This window comes from Gigantopelta aegis, chromosome 10 (assembly GCF_016097555.1).
Source record: "Gigantopelta aegis isolate Gae_Host chromosome 10, Gae_host_genome, whole genome shotgun sequence".
Taxonomy (NCBI): Eukaryota; Metazoa; Mollusca; class Gastropoda; order Neomphalida; family Peltospiridae; genus Gigantopelta; species Gigantopelta aegis.
This window is the reverse complement of record NC_054708.1, coordinates 33,606,232-33,627,558: the sequence shown is the minus strand read 5'-3', so window position 1 is coordinate 33,627,558 and position 21,327 is coordinate 33,606,232. Positions and strand designations below refer to the sequence as shown.

Here is a 21,327-nt window from a genome sequence, read left to right as displayed (position 1 = left end):
AAAACGTTGAGCAGACAAGGTCTAATCTATTTTTACACGGGATATTTCCATTTCAATGTCACAGACGTTGGTATACCACGTGACCGTTATTATTTTGGTTCGGTTTGTTTTCTCGTGCACGGTTCGCGCAATCAACATCCGATTTGTTGTTGTTCATTTGTGAGATTTTTCTTCACAGTTCGTGAACATTTTCAGTAACAATAAAGTTCAGACAAGTAAGTGTCTCAATACAAAACGTTACAAACCCTTAAAACCAATAATTTTGCTAAGTCTTACGATATTTGGAGAGGGGATACAACCAGGACAGAACAGTTGGAACATGTCCAGGAGAGGTGAAAAGAACGCACCCCAAGTCTGTGCGCACTCTGTGAAATTTATCGTGACGTAGGCATTGTTGTGCTTCGAGCGACATCTACCGGTGACATCAGAATACTCACTTTCAAAATTATTTCAAGCAATTGGGACATGGGGATTCCCATGGTATTTATCGATATAAAACCTGCTTTTTCACTCCATTTGATAAAAACGTGATCTAAGTGTGTTACAGGTTTGTAGATTAACCAAATTATAATTTATTTTCGCTGGATGGAACTAGGGTGTGCGGGTTTAAGTGAAAATATGTTAGCAAGTTATGAACTTGTAGGTTTTTTGTACAAAATTAAATTCCTTGAAATAATTCAATATGAGGTTGAAACACGGCTCACAAATGTAAAGTCCAATCATATCCATGTCTTGCAACAGAAATAACAGCCAACAAAAATATTTCTTTTAGTGTATTACAATAAATCATGTTCAAAAGACAGACTACAATGCTGATAAATTTGCCATTTGGTTCGCCCCTAAGTCAGTGACGTCATATGAAGAGAACGAAAAAAATATTATGTCATACTTTTATTTACTACAAGCGTTTTCATTGAAATAGATAATTAGGAGAAAAACTAAGGAGAATAGATAATTAATTTTTTTACTTGTGGAATTTCTTTAATAAAAACACAATAAAATGTCTTACAGATACTCCTAATAGGTGTAGTATTAGAATAGGGATAATATCACTATGTTTCGTTGTTAACTATAAGGATTTATCACAAAATTTGGGTTTAGGGACGAGATGAAGATAACAACGAAACACAGTGATATTATCCGCTAATAATAATGTAATTTATGTAATTGTTCTAAATTAGACTTAGAAAGAATAAATAAATTACAAAAAAGACCAGCACGTATTATTTTTGACAAATCACCTGATGATCCAACTGATTTACTTTTTCATGAACTAAAGTGGCTAAAAAGAAACAGAAGAGTCGAATATCAAAAAGCCATTATGTATATAAAACGCTAAACGGACTTACTCCTCAGTACCTCAGAGACCTGCTTAATCCAATACACATGTATCATCAATTTATGAACTTCACTCCATTGATGATGGAAATATGTTAGCTCCCCGACCAAAAATAGAGCACTACAAGAAAAGCTTTCAATTTTCTGGAGTTGGTATCTGAAAGAGTTTACCTAATGATGTTAAAAAATGTACTAGTTTAAATATATTTAAGAATTTTTTTTACAAACACTTCTTAGAAACATGATTGCTCTTCTAAATAATTACACATGTATGTCTTAATCTCTTTTATAGTTGTATATATTGTACATACAGGTAGGGTTTTGTTATTTTTTATTTTTTATAATTAATATGATTATTGTTATAATTACTGTTATAATTAGTAAGATCTTTCTACCGATGGAATTATGTAGCGGGTTTCCTCTCTTAGACTGTATGTCAAAATTACCAAATGTTTGACATCCAATAGCCGATGATTAATAAATCAACATACTATAGAGGTGTCGTTTAACAAAACAAACTTTTATGAAACATCCACAATACTGAAAGTCATATTTTTATCTTTATTGCATGAATACAGGTACGGCTGTACGTCTCCAGTGTCAAAGGTGTGTGTTATGCAGGACAGAAGGGAGGTAACTACGAACTGGCTCAAATTGATGTGCCTGCTAACGATGCTACTTCAGTTTCTTTCCCTTTGATACCCATGGAGATTGGAAATTTCAAAATTAAGGTTTCTGCCTTTTCTTTATGGGGAAAGGATGCAGTGGAAAAAGTCCTGAAAGTTGAGGTAACTAAATAATACTATAGATTATAAAGTGAATAATAAATACATATATTAAATATTATCAAAGACTTATTGATACTATCTTAGGCGATGTCTAGAAATTTCTGAATTTCAGATTTTTTTTGGTCAAATATTGTGAAAATTTGACAATTCCAGGATTAAAACAAAGTTTTATTGATACGTGTATTTTTAAAGTTATGTATGTATGCATATATGATTAATTGAGTATGAAATATAATGCCTATCTCCATTACTATTTACACATACCTGTTTATACTATCATAGTAAATTATTAAAAGATATTTTATCTTTTTATTTCTCCACAAGCATTTTAAAAATGTATTTATTTTTATGTATCTGTTTTATTTTGATTAAATCCTCAAGTGATCTTCAAGTCATGATATAAAATTACAGATAAAAGATTATTAACATTATTATATTTTTATAATAATAATTTTATTTTTTATTACTATTATTATTACTGTTACCAACAAAATTTTCATTAGTCCACCGAACAAGTACATCAAGAAATCTTCGTGTCTACCAATATTTTCACTTGTCCAAATAAATGGTTTGTGTTATTTGAATACAAGAATTCTGTTTTTGATCACTCTAAATGAAACTGCACTGAACATTTTTACTTGTCCATTGGACAACCACTGAGGCACATTTTGCTTGTCCGAGCAGATTTTCACTTGTCAGGATTCAGATCAGATCATTAGGATGATGATGATTATTATTATTATTATTATATCAGCACTGATATTAATTTGATAGAATAAATACTTACTGAGAGAAATCGAAATCTGTTGAGAAAATAACTGCTGCTATCACTGTTACTTGTGTAGGGAGAAGGAATAGAGAAAATTCACACAGTCTCCATAATGTTGGATCCCAGCGGCAAGCGTCTGCTCAGAGACAACTCCGGAAATGTGTCCTTCTCTATTCGGAGTAAGTTGTTAATTTAAGTATTCTTCTCTATCCAGAGTAAGTTGTTTTATTAAGCATTCTTCTCTATCCAAAATAAGTTGTTTTATTAAGCATTCTTCTCTATCCAGAGTAAATTGTTTATTTAAGCATTCTTCTCTATTCAAAGTAAGTTGTTTTATTAAGCATTCTTCTCTATCCAGAGTAAGTTGTTTTATTAAGCATTCTTCTCTATTCAAAGTAAGTTGTTTTATTAAGCATTCTTCTCTATCCAGAGTAAGTTGTTTTATTAAGCATTCTTCTCTATCCAGAGTAAGTTGTTTTATTAAGCATTCTTCTCTATCCAAAGTAAGTTCTTTATTTAAGCATTCTTCTCTATCCAGAGTAAGTTGTTTCTTTAAGTATCCTTCTCTATCTAAAGTAAGTTGTTTATTTAAGTATCCTTCTCTATCTAAAGTAAATTGTTTATTTAAGTATCTTTCCAAAATAGTTGTTTATTTAAGTATCCTTAACTATTGAAAGTAAGTTGTTTATACGTACTTGCTATTGTATAACTTGTATATCACACCACCGAGGCCGGTATACATACCAGTATATTATTTATTCATGTGATATCCCCCTTATAGACAGGATTCACTCGGACGAGCGACGACAGCATGTGGAACTCAGTCTGGATCTGCCAGTGGAAGCCATTCCGCAAACAGAGGCGTGTACGCTCAGCATTATAGGTAAATGTAGACTTGTTGTGGGTGTATAACAGTCGGGTCTGGATTTGGTTTCGGTCTTTTTAAACATTAGCATACTGGGATTATTTTACTGGAGAAGGGAATGACATTAATGTTTCCTAAATAAGTTCCATTGAATATATTATAGCATCACTTGGACCATTTTCCTGTTTTTGATATTATAATTGTTAAAATAATTACCTAAATATTAATGTTTTGTTTACTGCTGATGGCACTGCCCCCACTTCCTCACATCCCTAGCATCACACATGCCTTTGCATTTAATTGACCTAGATCATAAGATAGTTACAAATGTTGACCAGTTAGGATTGTTTATATTACAGTGCATCCTCTGTTACAAGTATTATCAATCACCATTCTTTATTCACTGTATATGAAATCTTTTGTGACTAATGATAATTTTAAAAAATCAAATGGTACACATTAATCCTGGTTGTAATTCAGTTAACAAAGATGTGCTATTTTTGTGTCCATTGTCTTTGTGTTAATTTTTATGGCCATGTTGTCGCACTACAAACTTAAACAATTTGAGTGATATAAATTAAGATCCATTAGGGATAATAAATAGGATATTAAACTTGTTACCATTTCGTATCATGTTTATTTCCATCGTGAAATAATTTTCATTGTCACTTGCTTAAGTTTGTGAGAAATGAAAATTATTTCACTTGGGACATGAACATGATTCAGAACGGAATCTCGTTTAATATCCTATAAGTATGAATCAATTGTACGTGAGAAATACATGAACTTCGTTACAGGTGATGTTCTTGGACCGACTGTGTCGGGCACGATAGAAGGAGTGGAAACCATGCTGAGGCTTCCTACTGGGTGTGGAGAACAGAATCTCATTTACCTTGCCCCCAACGTGTTCATCCTGAGATACCTCAAGGCAACAAACCAGCTGTCGTCTGCCATGGAGAAAAAGGCCAAGACGTACATCAGACAAGGTATAAACATTCTTATTACCCATATGGTTAAAAATATCTTGGTACATATCAAAGTGATACGTCTCACTATAGAACGCCAAGTGGGATGTAACATTTCGTGACGTCATTGATTGGCACACTACAACCTTACAGGAACGTCAACTAAGCGAGTTCAGTGATATAAATTAAGATCGATTGTAGGTAATAAATAGGATATTAAACTCACTACCATTTCGTATCATGTTTATGTCCCTCGTGAAATAATTTTCATTATCTCGACTTCATGTAAAATTCTTTAATCTCATTGGTTGTTTGCCGTTGGACAAATCCCTTATACCCCTGTGGGTGGAGCCAGATTCTCTTATACCCCGTCTGTAATTTCCAACAGTTTCCAGCCACCCCAGTTAATGCTAAAGCAATAATTAGATTATAAATAAATAAAGGTGTTTTTTTAAAATTAATATCTGTTTCAAACAATTTCGTATTACAAACATTTGAAGTTAAAAACTTGTTTATCGATGGAACTATTTTTCGTCACTAGTAAGTGGTTTCGTTCGCGTCCGCGTGGTACGGCTCTGTTAATAAATTGTTAACAATTATTGTCTGGCGTTATTTTGATTATTTGGCTATATGGTTTAACATGTCGGCAAGATAAATTCGTTGTAGAAGCATCTCGCGGGGTATATGGCTTTTTATGTACCCTCTGTGTGCTCTTTTACCCCCTCGCCTTCGGCTTGGGGTAAAAGAACACATAGAGGGTACATAAAAAGCCATATACCCCTCGTGATGCTTCTACAACCTATATTGTCGCTCGCTAAAGCATGTGACAACTGAAAATTATTTCACTCGGGATATAAACATGATACGAAATGGATCGATTGATTGAAGCTTGTTTAATATCCTATAATTATAACACTAGTTTATCAATATGGTATATATCACATGACATATTTAGGTGGTTTTTGAAAGTTTTATAATACATTTAGTAAAGATCTATTAATTATATAGGTAATTTAAACAACAAAAGAGTTACATTGTCCAAATTGTTCTCTGCACACAAAAGTGTTGGACACGATTGTTGTAATAATCCATGCTGTACAAGCAACACTCACTGATTTCATTGGATTTTAACAGATTTTCGTGCTTATTTACCTAAGGTTCAAACACGCTCATCCTGAGGTACACACACACACACCTCGGCTATCTGAACTGTCTGTCCATGACAGAGGGTTAGTTGTTAAGACGTACAAAAGAAGAGGGTGTAGTGGTCATTCTTATTACCCACTGAGTCGTTAAAAATATCTTGGTACATAGCTGGTGATACGTCCCAAAATATACCCCACACCAAATATAACGAGGTTAAAGTGGGCTAGCCTGATTGGCACCACTACAACCTTACAGGAACCCTCACCCTAGCCCGAGTTTTTTGATTATAAACCTTATAGAAAATAAATAAATAATAATAATAACACTTTAAAAAAGCTACTATATTGCTTTATCAAAGAGAAGTATATTCGGGATAATAATTTTTATACCCCAGGGACTTCTGGTCTAGTCCTTTATACCCATTGGTATGTTTGCAGGGGGGGATATTTTGGGCTATTACCCCGTGTACCGAGCTGGGAACCCTTGTACCCTATCTGCCTTATGTCCGATGGTTTAACCACCACACCAGTTAACGCTAAAACACTCATTGATTATAAAGGATAAAGGTGTTATTTTTACTGGTTACATACCAGTCAACCACCAGCCATTTCGTACAACACACACACTCAGTGTAAAACATCCGGTACTGTTTATTGATGGAGACTTATTTTTCGTACTGTAGTAAGGGGTTTCGTTCGCGTCCGCATGGTACGGTTTCCGACTAATAAATTGTCTACAATTACTTACATATGGCGTATATTTTGATTATTTAGAATATAAGGTTGTATATTCATGTCTGGTCGTCTTAATATTCGTTGTAGAAGGATTTCGTCTCAAATAATGGCGTTTTTATGAAAAACCCTCTGTTTGAAAGAAAACGAAATTTAACCCAGTACAAATATTAGAATGATTAGAAACATGTTTAATATACAGCAACTAATGTTTTATGCAGAAAAATATATTTGATACTTAATTACAATCATTAAAAAGTCTCTGTTAGTCGATAACATCTTAAACATTGCAGCAAACTCAGGAATGTCCCTTTAAAGGTTACAGATATCTCTACACTCGTCGGTACTCCAGTTCATGAATCATTGTCAAGTCATTATCTATAGGACGACTGTTACTCCCTAAGATAATAGATTCTTCCTACTTTGCAGGGGACATGCAATTTAATCCCATTGTACTTTAAAAGAGGACTGCCACTCCCAAGACTTGTCTGACAAATCCAGACATGCACACGGCAGATTTCAGTGGATTATTATATAATTATTGTAGTAAATTATTATTTATTTAAATTATTTACAAATTTACCATTGTACTTGTATCCAATTAAGGTTTAAGCATGCTGTCCTGGACACCTCTGATATCTGAATTGTTTGTTTGGGACACAGGTTAATTGTTAGTTGTTTAGAGTTTAGTGACATAATAGTTGTGGGTGTTTTTTAATATGTTTTCCCCCAACATTATGATAATATTAAATTTATTATATTTCACTTTGAATGTTACGGAAAGTGAAAAGCAAACTTTAACAATAAGCCTTGTATAGTTTTATATATAAAGATAACTTTTGTGTTATTTAATCATATAGGTTTCAACAGACAGCTGACTTTCAGAAAAGTCGACGGATCGTACGGCACCTGGCCACACACACAGCCAAGTACATGGTAAGTCATTGTTAGATCGAACCCCATCCACACACTAAACAAACATTAAAGGGATATACCCTAGTTTAAAAACACTATGGCATATTTTTTACTATTATAGCTGTTTTTGATAACTGAAATCATACTTTACTTAGATTTTATGGTTTACCGTATCAATTTCCATACATTTGAAGTGTTTTTGGTCATCCTGGTATTTTTAATATCACAAAATGCATTTCTCATATTTTTAAAAACGCATGTGTGTCTGACAAGTAACAGTAATGGAGTCGAGTTTTAGTCTATTTTTAGAGGGTATTTCACCATTTCAAAGTCACAGACTCGTGTTTCACATTTGTGTTACAGGTTTGATAATTAACTAAACTTAGTGTTAATTTTCATGTGTTGAAACTAGGGTCTGTCCCTTTAAGATTTGTTAAAGATGTTGCCACTAAAGAAGAATTAAAGATTAGCATTAATTAAATATTAAGCATTATCAGTATATATTGGCACAATGTAAATAAAATTTTAAAATATTACAATATAATCAAGAACAATAAAATACACACGGTACAAACATTTTAATTTGTAGCCATCCTTACATTATTATGCAGGGGCATATTCAGGATTTTTTCAGGGAAGAGTTCAGTGTTTAAAAAGGACATATATACAATAATGAGGGTGGGTTGGAATGTTTATTAATATTCATAAATATAACAGTCTTCACCAGAAACCAGAATCATCGGTATTTTGAAATTTGTTATGGTTGTACACCCTAAGCACCCATCCCGTAAATCGTGCTTGTTATTTTATCACAGTAAGAAGAATGACAGCTGAAAAGTATGAATAAAACATTAACCAAAATCAATAATTTATTTATTTTGTACACAAAATATTTAATATTTAAAATGTCTTTTCAAGCCTAAGGAAATTGAAATTATTATAAATTTGTTTTTTAAAACAGGCTTACAGCGTTTGCTCTGAAGACGTTTTCCCAGGCTATGCAGTTTATTTCTGTGGATGAACATGTGGCTTGTTCTGCCTTCGAGTGGCTCATCATAAAACAGAAACCTGACGGCTCCTTCAAAGAAGGCTCCTGGATCTTGCATAAAGAAATGTTGGTAAGGCAATTTTGTTTAATTCATATATTGATATTGTCTCTACAACTTTCTCAAATTGAATTAAATTAATATAATGGCATCTCATCACATTTTAACCTTTGACTCTTTTGTGTCTAACACATGTTATTTCAATAAGAGTTAGACACGCACACAGATATAGAGGAGGGAGAGGGAGAGAGAGAGAGAGAGATTGTGTGAGAGAGGGATAGAGAAACAAACAGACAGGGAGACAATGAGAGAGAAAGAGAGAAATATATAGAGACAGAGAGAGAAAGAGAGGGAGAGAGAGAGAGTGTGTGTGTGTGTGTGTCAGTCAAAGTAAGATATGTGCAAGTATAACAGAGTATTGATCTCACGGTTAATTAGGATGACATTTATTAAACATTTCGAAGAACTAACAAACAAACAAATGAATGAATACAAAAATATACAAATTGTTTTAGTAGTCAATTTAGCAAATATATTGGATTATTAAAACTTTATATAGTTCTCTTTGTGAATTACCTTTTTTAAAAATATTATAGATTGAGGAGAAGTTGATGCTTTAACTAATAACATAGTTCTCTAATAGACGATTTTAACCCAATACATGTATTACAGTATTGTGATTTTTTTTGTTTTTTTGTTATGATACAAAATAAAAATGTTAATTAATAAATGCTGATATGCACAGGGTGGAATCAATGGTGATGTCACTTTAACAGCGTTCGTCCTGATAGCCTTAATGGAGAGTGTTTGTAGACCAATGGTGAGCATTTGTTATACAATTATAACTCTAAATTATTATATACTCATCAGTGTAATTATACATAAACATAGGAGAACTCTAAAACTCCAGAGGGCTATACTTAGCATTGGGGAGGTGGCATAAATACTGTAAATCAGAAAATGTTAGCGAATTTAGCAAGGTCATACAAGATGCTAAATTTAAAGAGACACAACAGACAGTTCCAAAAAACATTTTTGTGGTTGTTTTGTCTGTGGTTAACTGAAGGCACAACAATGGTTACATACTATTGATTAATCCAAAAGGATAGCAAATAACACTAGTTCCCTTAACTCCAGAGCCCTCCCATAGAAAACATAAAACACCAATAAATATCAACTCATTTATTGTAAACACACTAGGCCGGACCGACTGACCGAGTGTACATTAAGTAACATAATAACACATACTGCTTCATGTGTCATGTCATAGGGTTTAACGTGCACATTCAGAGCAAGCTGTTGTAGCGCACGCCTGTCGTGGGCGCAAGTGCTTGCGGAGCAAGCTCTGTCGTCCAAGACAGAAACATACTGCTTCACAGTCACTCTTTAAGTAATACTTCACCATAATGCAAAACAACAAAAACACCACTTGCCCTGTCTGTCTCCTAGGCTGAATGACATGTGCCACAAACTGCACGTGCAGCATTAACCATACCAAAGTGCCACCTATGGGAGCTACTCCCAAATCCAATTTTTTTTATTTCCGTCTAATTCTCTACGATCAACCGACAGAAATTATATTTTGTTAGCATGCACATTTCTGCAATTTTCTACAAAATTCAATATGTCTGTAAGCTGCATAACATCAAAAACATTATTTCATCTGGTCCTACAACTTAAGCTTATTTGTTTTTTAGTTTTTAATATGATGACCTCACTAAAGTTCTATGGCGCTAATATGCCACTTATTTGGATTTCGCTTAATTTTACGATCGCTAATATTTTATGATTTACAATATATAAAAAACGTGACCTTTTCAATTTTTGTTTTGATTGGAAAGACTGTTGTTGTGCCCTGCTTTTTTTTACTGTTTCGTCCCCAATTAATTTAGGTTATAGGTATAGCACTGAACCCATAATAAAATGAAGCTAAGGTCTGGAGACACAGATATTTGTTTAGCATAGTTTTATAATATAGTGAATATGCAACAAAATAATTTAAAAAAATTGATTTAAAATTCATTGCAGTGTATTTTAATGCATTTGGTTTTAAGCATACTGATAAGAAACTATACGAAACTATGGCTGTAATAATACTACTTTGTAGAATGGTAATATTTCTATATTATTCTGTAGACAGAACACGTTGCCATGACAACACGTCTGCGTGCTGTGGAGTATTTGGAATCGAGATTACATGAGATCAACAGACCTTTAGCAGTTGCCATGACATCATATGCTTTGGCAATGTCAAATAGTCCCCTTAGATATATGGCCTTTGAAAAGCTTACACAAATGGCAAAATCCACCGTTGATGGTAAGTTTTAATAACTTAAATTTTTTTATTCTAATTCATCCTTTGAAAAGCTTACACAAATGGCAAAATCCACTGTTGATTGTAAGTTGTAATAACGTAACATTTTTATTCTTCTTCATCCTTTGAAAAGCTTACACAAATGGCAAAATCCACTGTTGATTGTAAGTTGTAATAACGTAACATTTTTATTCTTCTTCATCCTTTGAAAAGCTTACACAAATGGCAAAATCCACTGTTGATTGTAAGTTGTAATAACGTAACATTTTTATTCTTCTTCATCCTTTGAAAAGCTTACACAAATGGCAAAATCCACTGTTGATTGTAAGTTGTAATAACGTAACATTTTTATTCTTCTTCATTCTTGTTCATCCTTTTTTGTTATTTTTTGAGGGTGGTGTTGTTTTTTAAATGTTTTTTGTTTTATCTGTTTAAAATGAGTAAATAATAAGAAGAAGTTTGTTTTGTTTAACGACACCACTGGAGCACATTGATTAATTAATCATTGGCTATTGGATGTCAAGCATTCGGTAATTCTGACTCGTAGTCATCAGAGGAAACCTGCTACATTTTTTTTAATGCAGTAAGGGATCTTTTATATGCGCTTTCCCACAGACAGGAAGGCACATACCACAGCCTTAATTGTCCAGTTGCAGTGCACTGATTGGAAGGAGAAAACCCCCAATCAGCTGAATGGGTCCACCAAGGTGGTTCGATCCTGCTACACAAGCACATAAAAGCGAGCACTCAACCGACTGAGTTAAATCCCACCCCAAAATTAGTAAATAACTAACATATTGTAAAATCACAATATAAAAAGTCACAATATAGATTAATAAACAAATAACTATTTAGCACAGGTTGCCACTTTATAGTTGAATTTTCTCTAAGCTCTTTGTTATTCAGTAAGTAGTTTGTTTTGTGGCAAACAAGCTTTAGAAACCAGTTTATGTTATATAACTATCAAAATGATCTCCAACAGACCTGTTGGGTATCATTAAACAACAGCAGGATTGAACCACTTTAGTGGATCCATTCACCTGATTGGTTTTTTTCTTTTTCTTGTTCCAACCAATGCACCACAACTGGTCAAAGGCCGTGGTATGTCCTTTCCTATCTGTGGTGGATATACTTATTGCTGGCTTACTGGGATGTGTATTATTACAGAACATTGCAATGTATGACTATTTATCATCCCGCAAAAATCAGGTAGATTGTGTTTCTCTAGTTCTAAGGCTCATTCCTGACGTTATGCATTAAGTGTTACGTAACCACCAGCTCGCCAGAGGGCGTACTCACTGAGATGGTACAAAACGGCTGCGCCCGTTATATATAATAGCCGTCACATTTAACCGTTTTATTAATTAACTATACGATTATACGTGTTGATATTAAGCAATAATGTGCATTATATATCGCTGAATATGCATACCAGGCCAAATGCCTTAATTGTCCTCTCCTTTAAACCACAACAATTTCCTGTCTTTCTTTCTCAGGCCCCTGCGCGTGCTGTAACCTCACCGTGGTGCAGGGGTGTAACATTCTCTTTGAGAATGGCCAATACAGCACAAAATTGAAGTTTTGAGTAAAATTCTGTGATATTTGTGTTTTTGCACAGTTCTTTACACCGTTTTTGTTTAAGTCTTGAATTTTTATATTGATGTTGATCATCACTTTATTTATTTGCATTACCATAGTTTGACACCCAATAGCCGATGTATTTTTCGTGCTGGGGTGTCTTGTTCCAAACATTGCTTGAACTTTCAGTGGGTGTAAGGAGGAGGTAAATGGTTGATTGATTCATTCATTGAACTTTCAGTGGGTGTGCGGACATTATTTCTCAGGTTAGGGGACAGGACGTAGCCCAGTGGTAAAGTGCTCGCTTGATGCGTGGTCGGTCTGGGATCGATCCCCATCAGTGGGCCCATTGGGCTATTTCTCACTCCAGCCAGTGCACCATGACTGGTATATAAAAGGCCATGGTATGTGTTATCCTGTCCGTGGGATAGTGCATATAAAAGATCCCTTGCTGCTAATCGAAAAGAGTAGCCCATTAAGTGGCGACAGCGGGTTTCCTCTCTCAATATCTGTGTGGTCCTTGACCGTATGTCTGATGCCATATAACCGTAAATAAAATGTGTTGAGTGTGTCGTTAAATAAAACATTCCCTTCCATCTTCTTTCTCAGGTTTGACCTACTGGAGTCAAGGAAGTGAAGACCATTTCGTTGATGATCTGACACCTTACTGGTATGCTAAAAAGCCAGGTGCCCTTGCCGTGGAAACGACCGCATACGCGCTGCTTGCGTACCTGGAGATGGGAAACATCAAGGAGAGCAACCTGATCACTGCCTGGTTAATACAACAACGGGAATCTCATGGCTCCTTTGTTTCAACGCAGGTACGACAAGTCCTTATGAACCACGGGGCCTCGTCTTGGACATATCCACCGGGGAATGTCAGAGAATGTGCCCAAGACAGTCGTGCTTGAACTTTCAGTGGGTGTAAGGAGGAGGTAAATGGTTGATTGATTGATTAACGACAGCACTAGTCTTGGACACATCCACTGGGGAATCTCGAAGAATGTGCCCAAGACAGTCATGCTTGAACTTTCAGTGGGTGTAAGGAGGAGGTAAATGGTTGGTTGATTGATTGATTGACGACAGCACTAGTCTTGGACACATCCACTGGGGAATCTCAGAGAATGTGCCCAAGACAGTCATGCTTGAGCTTTCAGTGGGTGTAAGGAGGAGGTAAATGGTTGATTGATTGATTGATTGAAGACGACAGCACTAGTCTTGGACACATCCACTGGGGAATGTCAGAGAATGTGCCCAAGACAGTCGTGCTTGAACTTTCAGTGGGTGTAAGGAGGAGGTAAATGGTTGATTGATTGATTGATTGATTGACGACAGCACTAGTCTTGGACACATCCACTGGGGAATCTCGGAGAATGTGCCCAAGACAGTCATGCTTGAACTTTCAGTGGGTGTAAGGAGGAGGTAAATGGTTGATTGGTTGATTGATTGATTGATTGAAGACGACAGCACTAGTCTTGGACACATCCACTGGGGAATCTCGGAGAATGTGCCCAAGACAGTCGTGCTTGAACTTTCAGTGGGTGTAAGGAGGAGGTAAATGGTTGGTTGGTTGATTGATTGAAGACGACAGCACTAGTCTTGGACACATCCACTGGGGAATCTCGGAGAATGTGCCCAAGACAGTCGTGCTTGAACTTTCAGTGGGTGTAAGGAGGAGGTAAATGGTTGATTGATTGATTGACGACAGCACTAGTCTTGGACACATCCACTGGGGAATCTCGGAGAATGTGCCCAAGACAGTCGTGCTTGAACTTTCAGTGGGTGTAAGCACGAGGCAAATGGTTGATTGATTGATTGATTGAAGACGACAGCACTAGTCTTGGACACATCCACTGGGGAATCTCGGAGAATGTGCCCAAGACAGTCGTGCTTGAACTTTCAGTGGGTGTAAGGAGGAGGTAAATGGTTGATTGATTGATTGATTGAAGACGACAGCACTAGTCTTGGACACATCCACTGGGGAATCTCGGAGAATGTGCCCAAGACAGTCATGCTTGAACTTTCAGTGGGTGTAAGGAGGAGGTAAATGGTTGATTGATTGATTGACGACAGCACTAGTCTTGGACACATCCACTGGGGAATCTCGGAGAACGTGCCCAAGACAGTCGTGCTTGAACTTTCAGTGGGTGTAAGGAGGAGGTAAATGGTTGATTGGTTGATTGATTGATTGATTGATTGATAAATAAATATACTCTTAGTGATGTCAGTGAACAAAATAAAGTTTAAATTTTTTTAAAGCTGGTAGGTTCTGGGTTCACATCCCAGTTTCGGCTCCAACCCAGAGTGAGTTTTAAATTAGGCCATTACACCAACTACTCTCTTACTAACCACTAACCCCAGAGAGTTGAGATGTGTGCCCCAGATAGTGTGATTGAATCTTAATTGGATGTATAAAAATGAAAATAAGCTAAAGAGAAATGAATTGATGGGGCAGTAGTGGGGGTGGGGTGTAAGGAGGGGTGTGGACAGCACAAACCTGCTACCTAACAAACACTGCTATTTTGTCTCTAAATGCCAATGTGTTTGAGGCACCTGATACAAAAAAATTGTGTCCCCCTCCCAGTTATACTACCCCCCCCCCCCCGCCCACTTGAAATATCATTCACACAATCCTGGGTATCTACATGATTATATTGTGTGCTTCAATCTTTGTGCTCAAAGTATAAACATTTCGTGAAATGGATTCATAATTTTTATCCAGTTAAATGTATTCTAAAGTCATAAAGTCTTCACCAACATCTGTAACAAGTTGTAATAGTCATTTTCCATACTTATAAAGATTTTGTTGATGTTCATTTCATTTCATTTCATTTCAATTTATTTCTCTGCTTATATCCAATTAAGGTTCAAGCACGCTGTCCTGGGCACACACACCCCTCAGCTATCTGGGCTGTTTGTCCAGAACAGTGGGTTACTTGTTAGTGGTTAGTGAGAGAGAAGTGGGTGTAGTGGTCTTACACTCATCTGGTCTTAGTGGTCGTTAAAACTCACTCTGGGTGGGAGCCGGTACTGGGTTGTGAACCCTATACCTACCAGCCTTATGTCCGATGGCTTAATCACAACACCACCGAGGCCGGTGTGGATGTTGAAACACTAATCTAACAAAAACGTCTTCCACAAAATAAAATAATTTAGTGTGCAAGTAATTTAATATTTTCTATGGTTTTCTGCTGGGGTATTTTGACACAAAAGAATTCATTTTGTTTTTTCTTTTCTTTCAGGACACAGTAATGGGTCTACAGGCATTATCAGAGTATAGTATACGAACCTACGCTGCCATTTTGGATATGACATGCGACATCCGGTCTGAAGTAGATAAGGATTTCCAAAAATCAATCACACTTAACCAACAGGATGCCTTCGTTCTTAAATCTATTTCACAGGCAAGACTTAAATAAACATGTTACACAATGTGTACAATATCTAGGATATTACATGGGAGTCAATTGAAGATGCACAGCTTATTTATTATAGGTGGTAAATTCACAGTACTTTTATTAACATTTATAATGTCAAATTATTTAACCTTGACTTTTCTTTCATCTTTCTGAGGGCCATAAAAAAATATTTAAAATGTAATCGATTATGTTAGAATAATGTATTAATTAATAAGTTATTATCAATGACAGAAAGTGTAATTAAGTAATATTATAAAATACTACAGCTTTTGTGGTAAACAAAGATCAGAATTTATTAATTTCAATAATCATACTAACAGTTTTAAAGGAATTCCTAAGCATGTGCTATGGGGTGATTAAAAAATAAATAAAAATTTTAAAATGATTTTTCAATGGATGTGGAGATGTAATATTAATGTATTGTAGTTTGGTGGTGTTGATAGACAAGACTGCTCATTCCAATCCCACTAAAATGTATGGTAGATTATATACCCTGAATGTATGTGTATATATATATACACCTGACGACCTTCCCCCTGCCCGACAGGTACCGACAGGTGGGAAGCTTCACCTGGATGCGGAGGGGACCGGTGTGGGGATGATGCAGGTGGAGGTACGCTTCAACGTGCCCGGTGACGAGGAGGTCGCCTGTCCCTTCAACATCACTATCAAGAGTGAGAGTCTCTCGCACCTTCTCACACAGTTCTTCTCGCAACAAAAAAGGTAGTACAACTTTCATAGATTTTTGAAAATAACAAAAATGAGAAATTTCTGTGTGCAATATAAGTATTAGAACCTAAAATTTCTGTTATATGTGCAGTATACATGTAGGTGTTAGAATCAAAAATGTCTATGTGTAGTATAGGTGTTAGTTAGAATAAAACATTTCTATGTGTAGTATAGGTGTTAATTAGAATCCAAAATTTCTATGTGCAGTATAGGTGTTAATTAGAATCCAAAATTTCTATGTGCAGTATAGGTGTTAATTAGAAACCAAAATTTCTATGTGCAGTATAGGTGTTAATTAGAAACCAAAATTTCTGTGTGCAGTATACGTGGTAGAAACCAAAATTTCTGTGTGCAGTATAGGTGGTAGAACCCAATTCATTGACCCCAGTTGACAATCATATTAATATGTAATTGCCTCCCCCACCCCAGTTGCTGTCATCTTTTGATGTCTATGTGCAATTTAGAAACTGTTTTAAAAAAACGTAACCAGCAATAAGATCATTCATGATGTCTGCTTCATGGCAGGGAATATTTTGTTCAGTATCATGTGAAGATTTGCTATTCAGGTTTCAGAGATTGCTACTTACTTCTGTAATGTCAACTGCTAGTTGCTGATCAACTTTGTTTTATTAATTTTTTGTATTACCTATATTGCCTATATTTGATTGTCCCTAATAGTTGGAGATCCATGTTATTAACTTATGGTTTCAGTGTACTTCAGTTCTATGCAGTGGCATATCTACGGAAAATAGCACATATGGCAAGTACTGAAATTATGCCCCTATGCAGACATCTGACAGCCATTTTTGAGATAACCTCTAACTTTAATACACACTGCTCAGTGGCGCCCCCCTTCAAGTGGCGCCCAGGGCACGTGCCATGCCTACCATAACCTAGATACACCACTGGTTATATCAGTTAGTAGAATTGATGTTATCCAATAACTGTACATCAGTCAGTGGAATTGATATTATCCACTAACTGTACATCAGTCAGTAGAATTGATGTCATCCACTAACTGTACATCAGTCAGTAGAATTGATGTTATCCACTAACTACATCAGTCTATAGAATTGATGATATCCACTAACTATACATCAGTCAGTAGAATTGAAGTTATCCACTAACTGTATATCAGTCAGTAGAATTGATGTTATCCACTAACTGTACATCAGTCAGTAGAATTGATGTTATCCACTAACTGTACATCAGTCTATAGAATTGATGTTATCCACTAACTGTACATGAATCAGTAGAATTGATGTTATCCGCTAACTGTACATCAGTCAGTAGAATTGATGTTGTCCACTAACTGTACATCAGTCTATAGAATTGATGTTATCCACTAACTATACATCAGTCAGTAGAATTGATGTTATCCACTAACTGTATATGAATCAGTAGAATTGGTGTTATAATCCACTAACTGTACATCAGTCAGTAGAATTGATGTTATCCACTAACTGTACACGAATCAGTAGAATTGATGTTATGCATTAGCTGTACATGAATCAGTAGAATTGATGTTATGCATTAACTGTACATGAATCAGTAGAATTGGTGTTGTAATCCACTAACTGTACATCAGTCAGTAGAATTGATATTATCCACTAACTGTACATGAATCAGTAGAATTGGTGTTATCCACTAACTGTACATGAATCAGTAGAATTGATGTTATCCACTAACTGTACATCAGTCAGTAGAATTGATGTTATCCACTAACTGTACATGAATCAGTAGAATATGGCAAGGAAATGTATAGTCAACCCTGCCCATGCTGCCACCTGTAGATAACAAAATAAGACAGAATAAAAGTTTAAAACAAAAATAAAGCAGCCACTGTATTATTATTAAGTAGCCATCTTAATATTATACCAAATCAGAATAGTAAAAACTGACCTGCATTAAGCAGCCACCTGTCTTAAAAGGCCATCTGTTGATGCTCTCATTAGTGGCTGCTTAACACATGTTTGTATTATTATTTAATGAATATTCATCAAAAGGCTTAAAGGGACTGTCCTGAGTTTGCTGCCATTGTAACAGGTTTCTGATCCTATTTGATGACATATCACAGATATTTTTCTGTTTAGAATAACACTGTTTGTAATAAGCAAGGTGTAGTAACCCAAACCAGATGTTACCTTCCAATAATTTCATATGTATGAAACAATATATATTATGAAAAATATGAACAATAACTGTTACCAAGTTGTTTCTGCCAGAAAGACATTTTTGGGTATGGCGCTATGGAATTGAATATTTACAATGTGTGTGCTGAATGCAACCACAGTCGACAGGGGGTATGGGGGGGGGCTTCCCCATGAAGAAAATGGGTTAGGATTAGGGTTAGGGTTAAGAAAATCATACAGTAACGATAAGAGTCATGAATTATGTCAAAAGGTTAACTTTAAAAAATAAAATCTGCAAACATTTTTGGGTATGGCGGCATACGCGTTTTACCCTCTGGCAGAAACCCTGCCAGTGGCAACATGAACACACGAACACCAACACATTGAATATCTAGACACTGACATTCTAAATAAGAAATTGTATGTAATTTTAATTGCCAAAAAGACTCAAGTGGTCGGAAACATCTTTCAATAGCTGCAAACACATGGCAATCCCTTCATTTCTCCCACTCCTAGCCATACAAGACAGGCGTATTCCATGACATCAGCCCATGTGGAATAAATCGGTCTTGCATGACCACGTGACTATTGTTGTTTGAGCCGATAATAACATTGGGTTATGTCATGTAAATGGCAAAATAACGCAAGAAATGTTTTTTATATTACATAAAAACAAGGAAACCTGCTGTTACAATGAAATTATACTATCATTTTCGGTTTATATTTTTAGTATAAATCATTTTTAGGTACAATCTTTTCAATGATTATGATTATTTTATTGTAAGATGAAAAAAAAAAGAGTAGGTTTTTCATGTTTCCCCAAATATGCTTGTTTTTTATCTACTGGATGAGAAAAAAATAATCCTCCATTATGTATCCATGTGGGACAGGGCTATTCCACCCTCGGGTACATAATATGATGTCAGGGACTCGGCAAGCCTCTTCCCTGACAACAAATTATGTACCCTCAAGTGGAATAAGCCTGTGCCACATGGACACATATGATTATTTTAGTATATGCACACAAATCCTGATTCCTATCTTGCAGAAGAACGTGTCGCCCATGTTCTGTGGACTGCAAGGATGAAGAGGATGAGGATGATGATGCAGACATAGAGACGTTCACGTTTCCTTCAGTCGTGCCAAGAATCGGAAACATTCGTCATGAAATGGAAAACTCGCAGACCAACAGAGAAATTAATAAAACCCCAGGTACCTCGCGGGTTGGTGGACTGTTCTCCAAGATAGGAAACCTCAATGTACGACGAGAAAGATCGGTTCTGGTCAGTGCCAGGGTTCTTTGCATCGAAGTCTGTGTCCGGTAAATATTTACTTCAGCCTCATAGTTCTAAATCTGATTTTAAAACCACGCTCTGTGGTGTCGTGGTTAAGCCATCCAACATAAGGCTGGTAGGTACAGAGTTCGCAGCCTGGTACCGGCTCCCACTCAGAGCGAGTTTTAACAACTCAATGGGTAGGTGTAAGTCCACTACATCCTCTTCTCTCTCACTAACCACTAACCAACTAACAACTAACCCACTGTCCTGGACAGATAGCCCAGATAGCTGTGGTGTGTGTCCAGGACAGCATGCATAAACCTTAATTAGAAATGTTTTAGGGACTGTCCATAATTTTCAACATTTTCACTAGCGTACAAACCAGGGGTGAGGAAAAATAAAATTGTCAATCGGTCCCACGTTGATGTCATCACTACCGGGGGGAGGGGGGTAGAGGGATAAGAAGAAAGGAATACAAATAAAAATTATAAAATCATTTAAAAGGTGATATTTGCCAAATAGTGTTCTAAAAACAAAATCATAGTGGCATTTGTATATTTTTATCTTGAATCATGAACGCGAAATGATAAACATCAAAACATGAAAGAAAAACAAAATGTTTGATCACATCAGCAATTTTTTTTTTATTATATTTATTTTACATAATGGAATAAATAATATAAAAAAGGAATAAAAGTTATGCATTTTAACTCCCATATATGTATAAAAAGTACCAGTATTCAGTAGTCCTGAAAATTAATAAACAATAACACCGTTGGAGCGTTTGACAACTTGAGCTGGCACACGTTTAGACAAAGCAATTAATAACGTTATCGCCGATTGAATGACATTTGACCTCTCCTGGCTCTAAAGATAGCCGGTTTAGCTATTCCAACTCACTCCCACTTTTTTTTAAAAAAGAGGTGTAAACCTTTTTTTAAATTTTAAAGTCCTTTATAATTATTTGATACACTACATTGAACAGTCAACAAGAAACACATTTATAGATTATTCCAGTATATTTTATGCTATTTCAAGCAGTTTGTATTTCACAAAAGCCTCTTGCCTCGGACTCTTGACACTCGACCCGACAGACGCTCCGTACACAGGCGTTAACATGTGTTGATTGTGACCAGTTGCAAACTCTGGGTCCTTTGTTTTAATTGGAGTGTAATACCTTGGTAGCTTTCTCACCAAGAATGATGCTATTGTTAACGTCTGTTTTATCTCGTGACTAGCACAGCGGCTTTGACAAATGTTTAGCCTAGTGGCAGTAGATTGATTGTAGCTCCGACTTATGGCAGACTTTAAAATC

The 21,327-nt window shown here is 35.8% G+C and overlaps 1 protein-coding gene across 1 annotated transcript in view; it reads left to right on the top strand.

Moving 5' to 3' along the window:
• Positions 1-21,327, top strand: part of LOC121384581 (venom factor-like) — a 60,494-nt gene that overhangs the window by 28,936 nt on the left and 10,231 nt on the right. The window contains exons 20-31 of the mRNA XM_041515038.1: positions 1,917-2,126; positions 2,972-3,074; positions 3,677-3,778; positions 4,558-4,746; positions 7,463-7,538; positions 8,479-8,635; positions 9,309-9,383; positions 10,700-10,880; positions 13,065-13,276; positions 15,698-15,859; positions 16,422-16,597; positions 19,784-20,056. Coding sequence (XP_041370972.1) covers positions 1,917-2,126; positions 2,972-3,074; positions 3,677-3,778; positions 4,558-4,746; positions 7,463-7,538; positions 8,479-8,635; positions 9,309-9,383; positions 10,700-10,880; positions 13,065-13,276; positions 15,698-15,859; positions 16,422-16,597; positions 19,784-20,056 — 1,916 coding nt within the window. The remainder of the gene's footprint in view (positions 1-1,916; positions 2,127-2,971; positions 3,075-3,676; positions 3,779-4,557; positions 4,747-7,462; positions 7,539-8,478; positions 8,636-9,308; positions 9,384-10,699; positions 10,881-13,064; positions 13,277-15,697; positions 15,860-16,421; positions 16,598-19,783; positions 20,057-21,327) is intronic.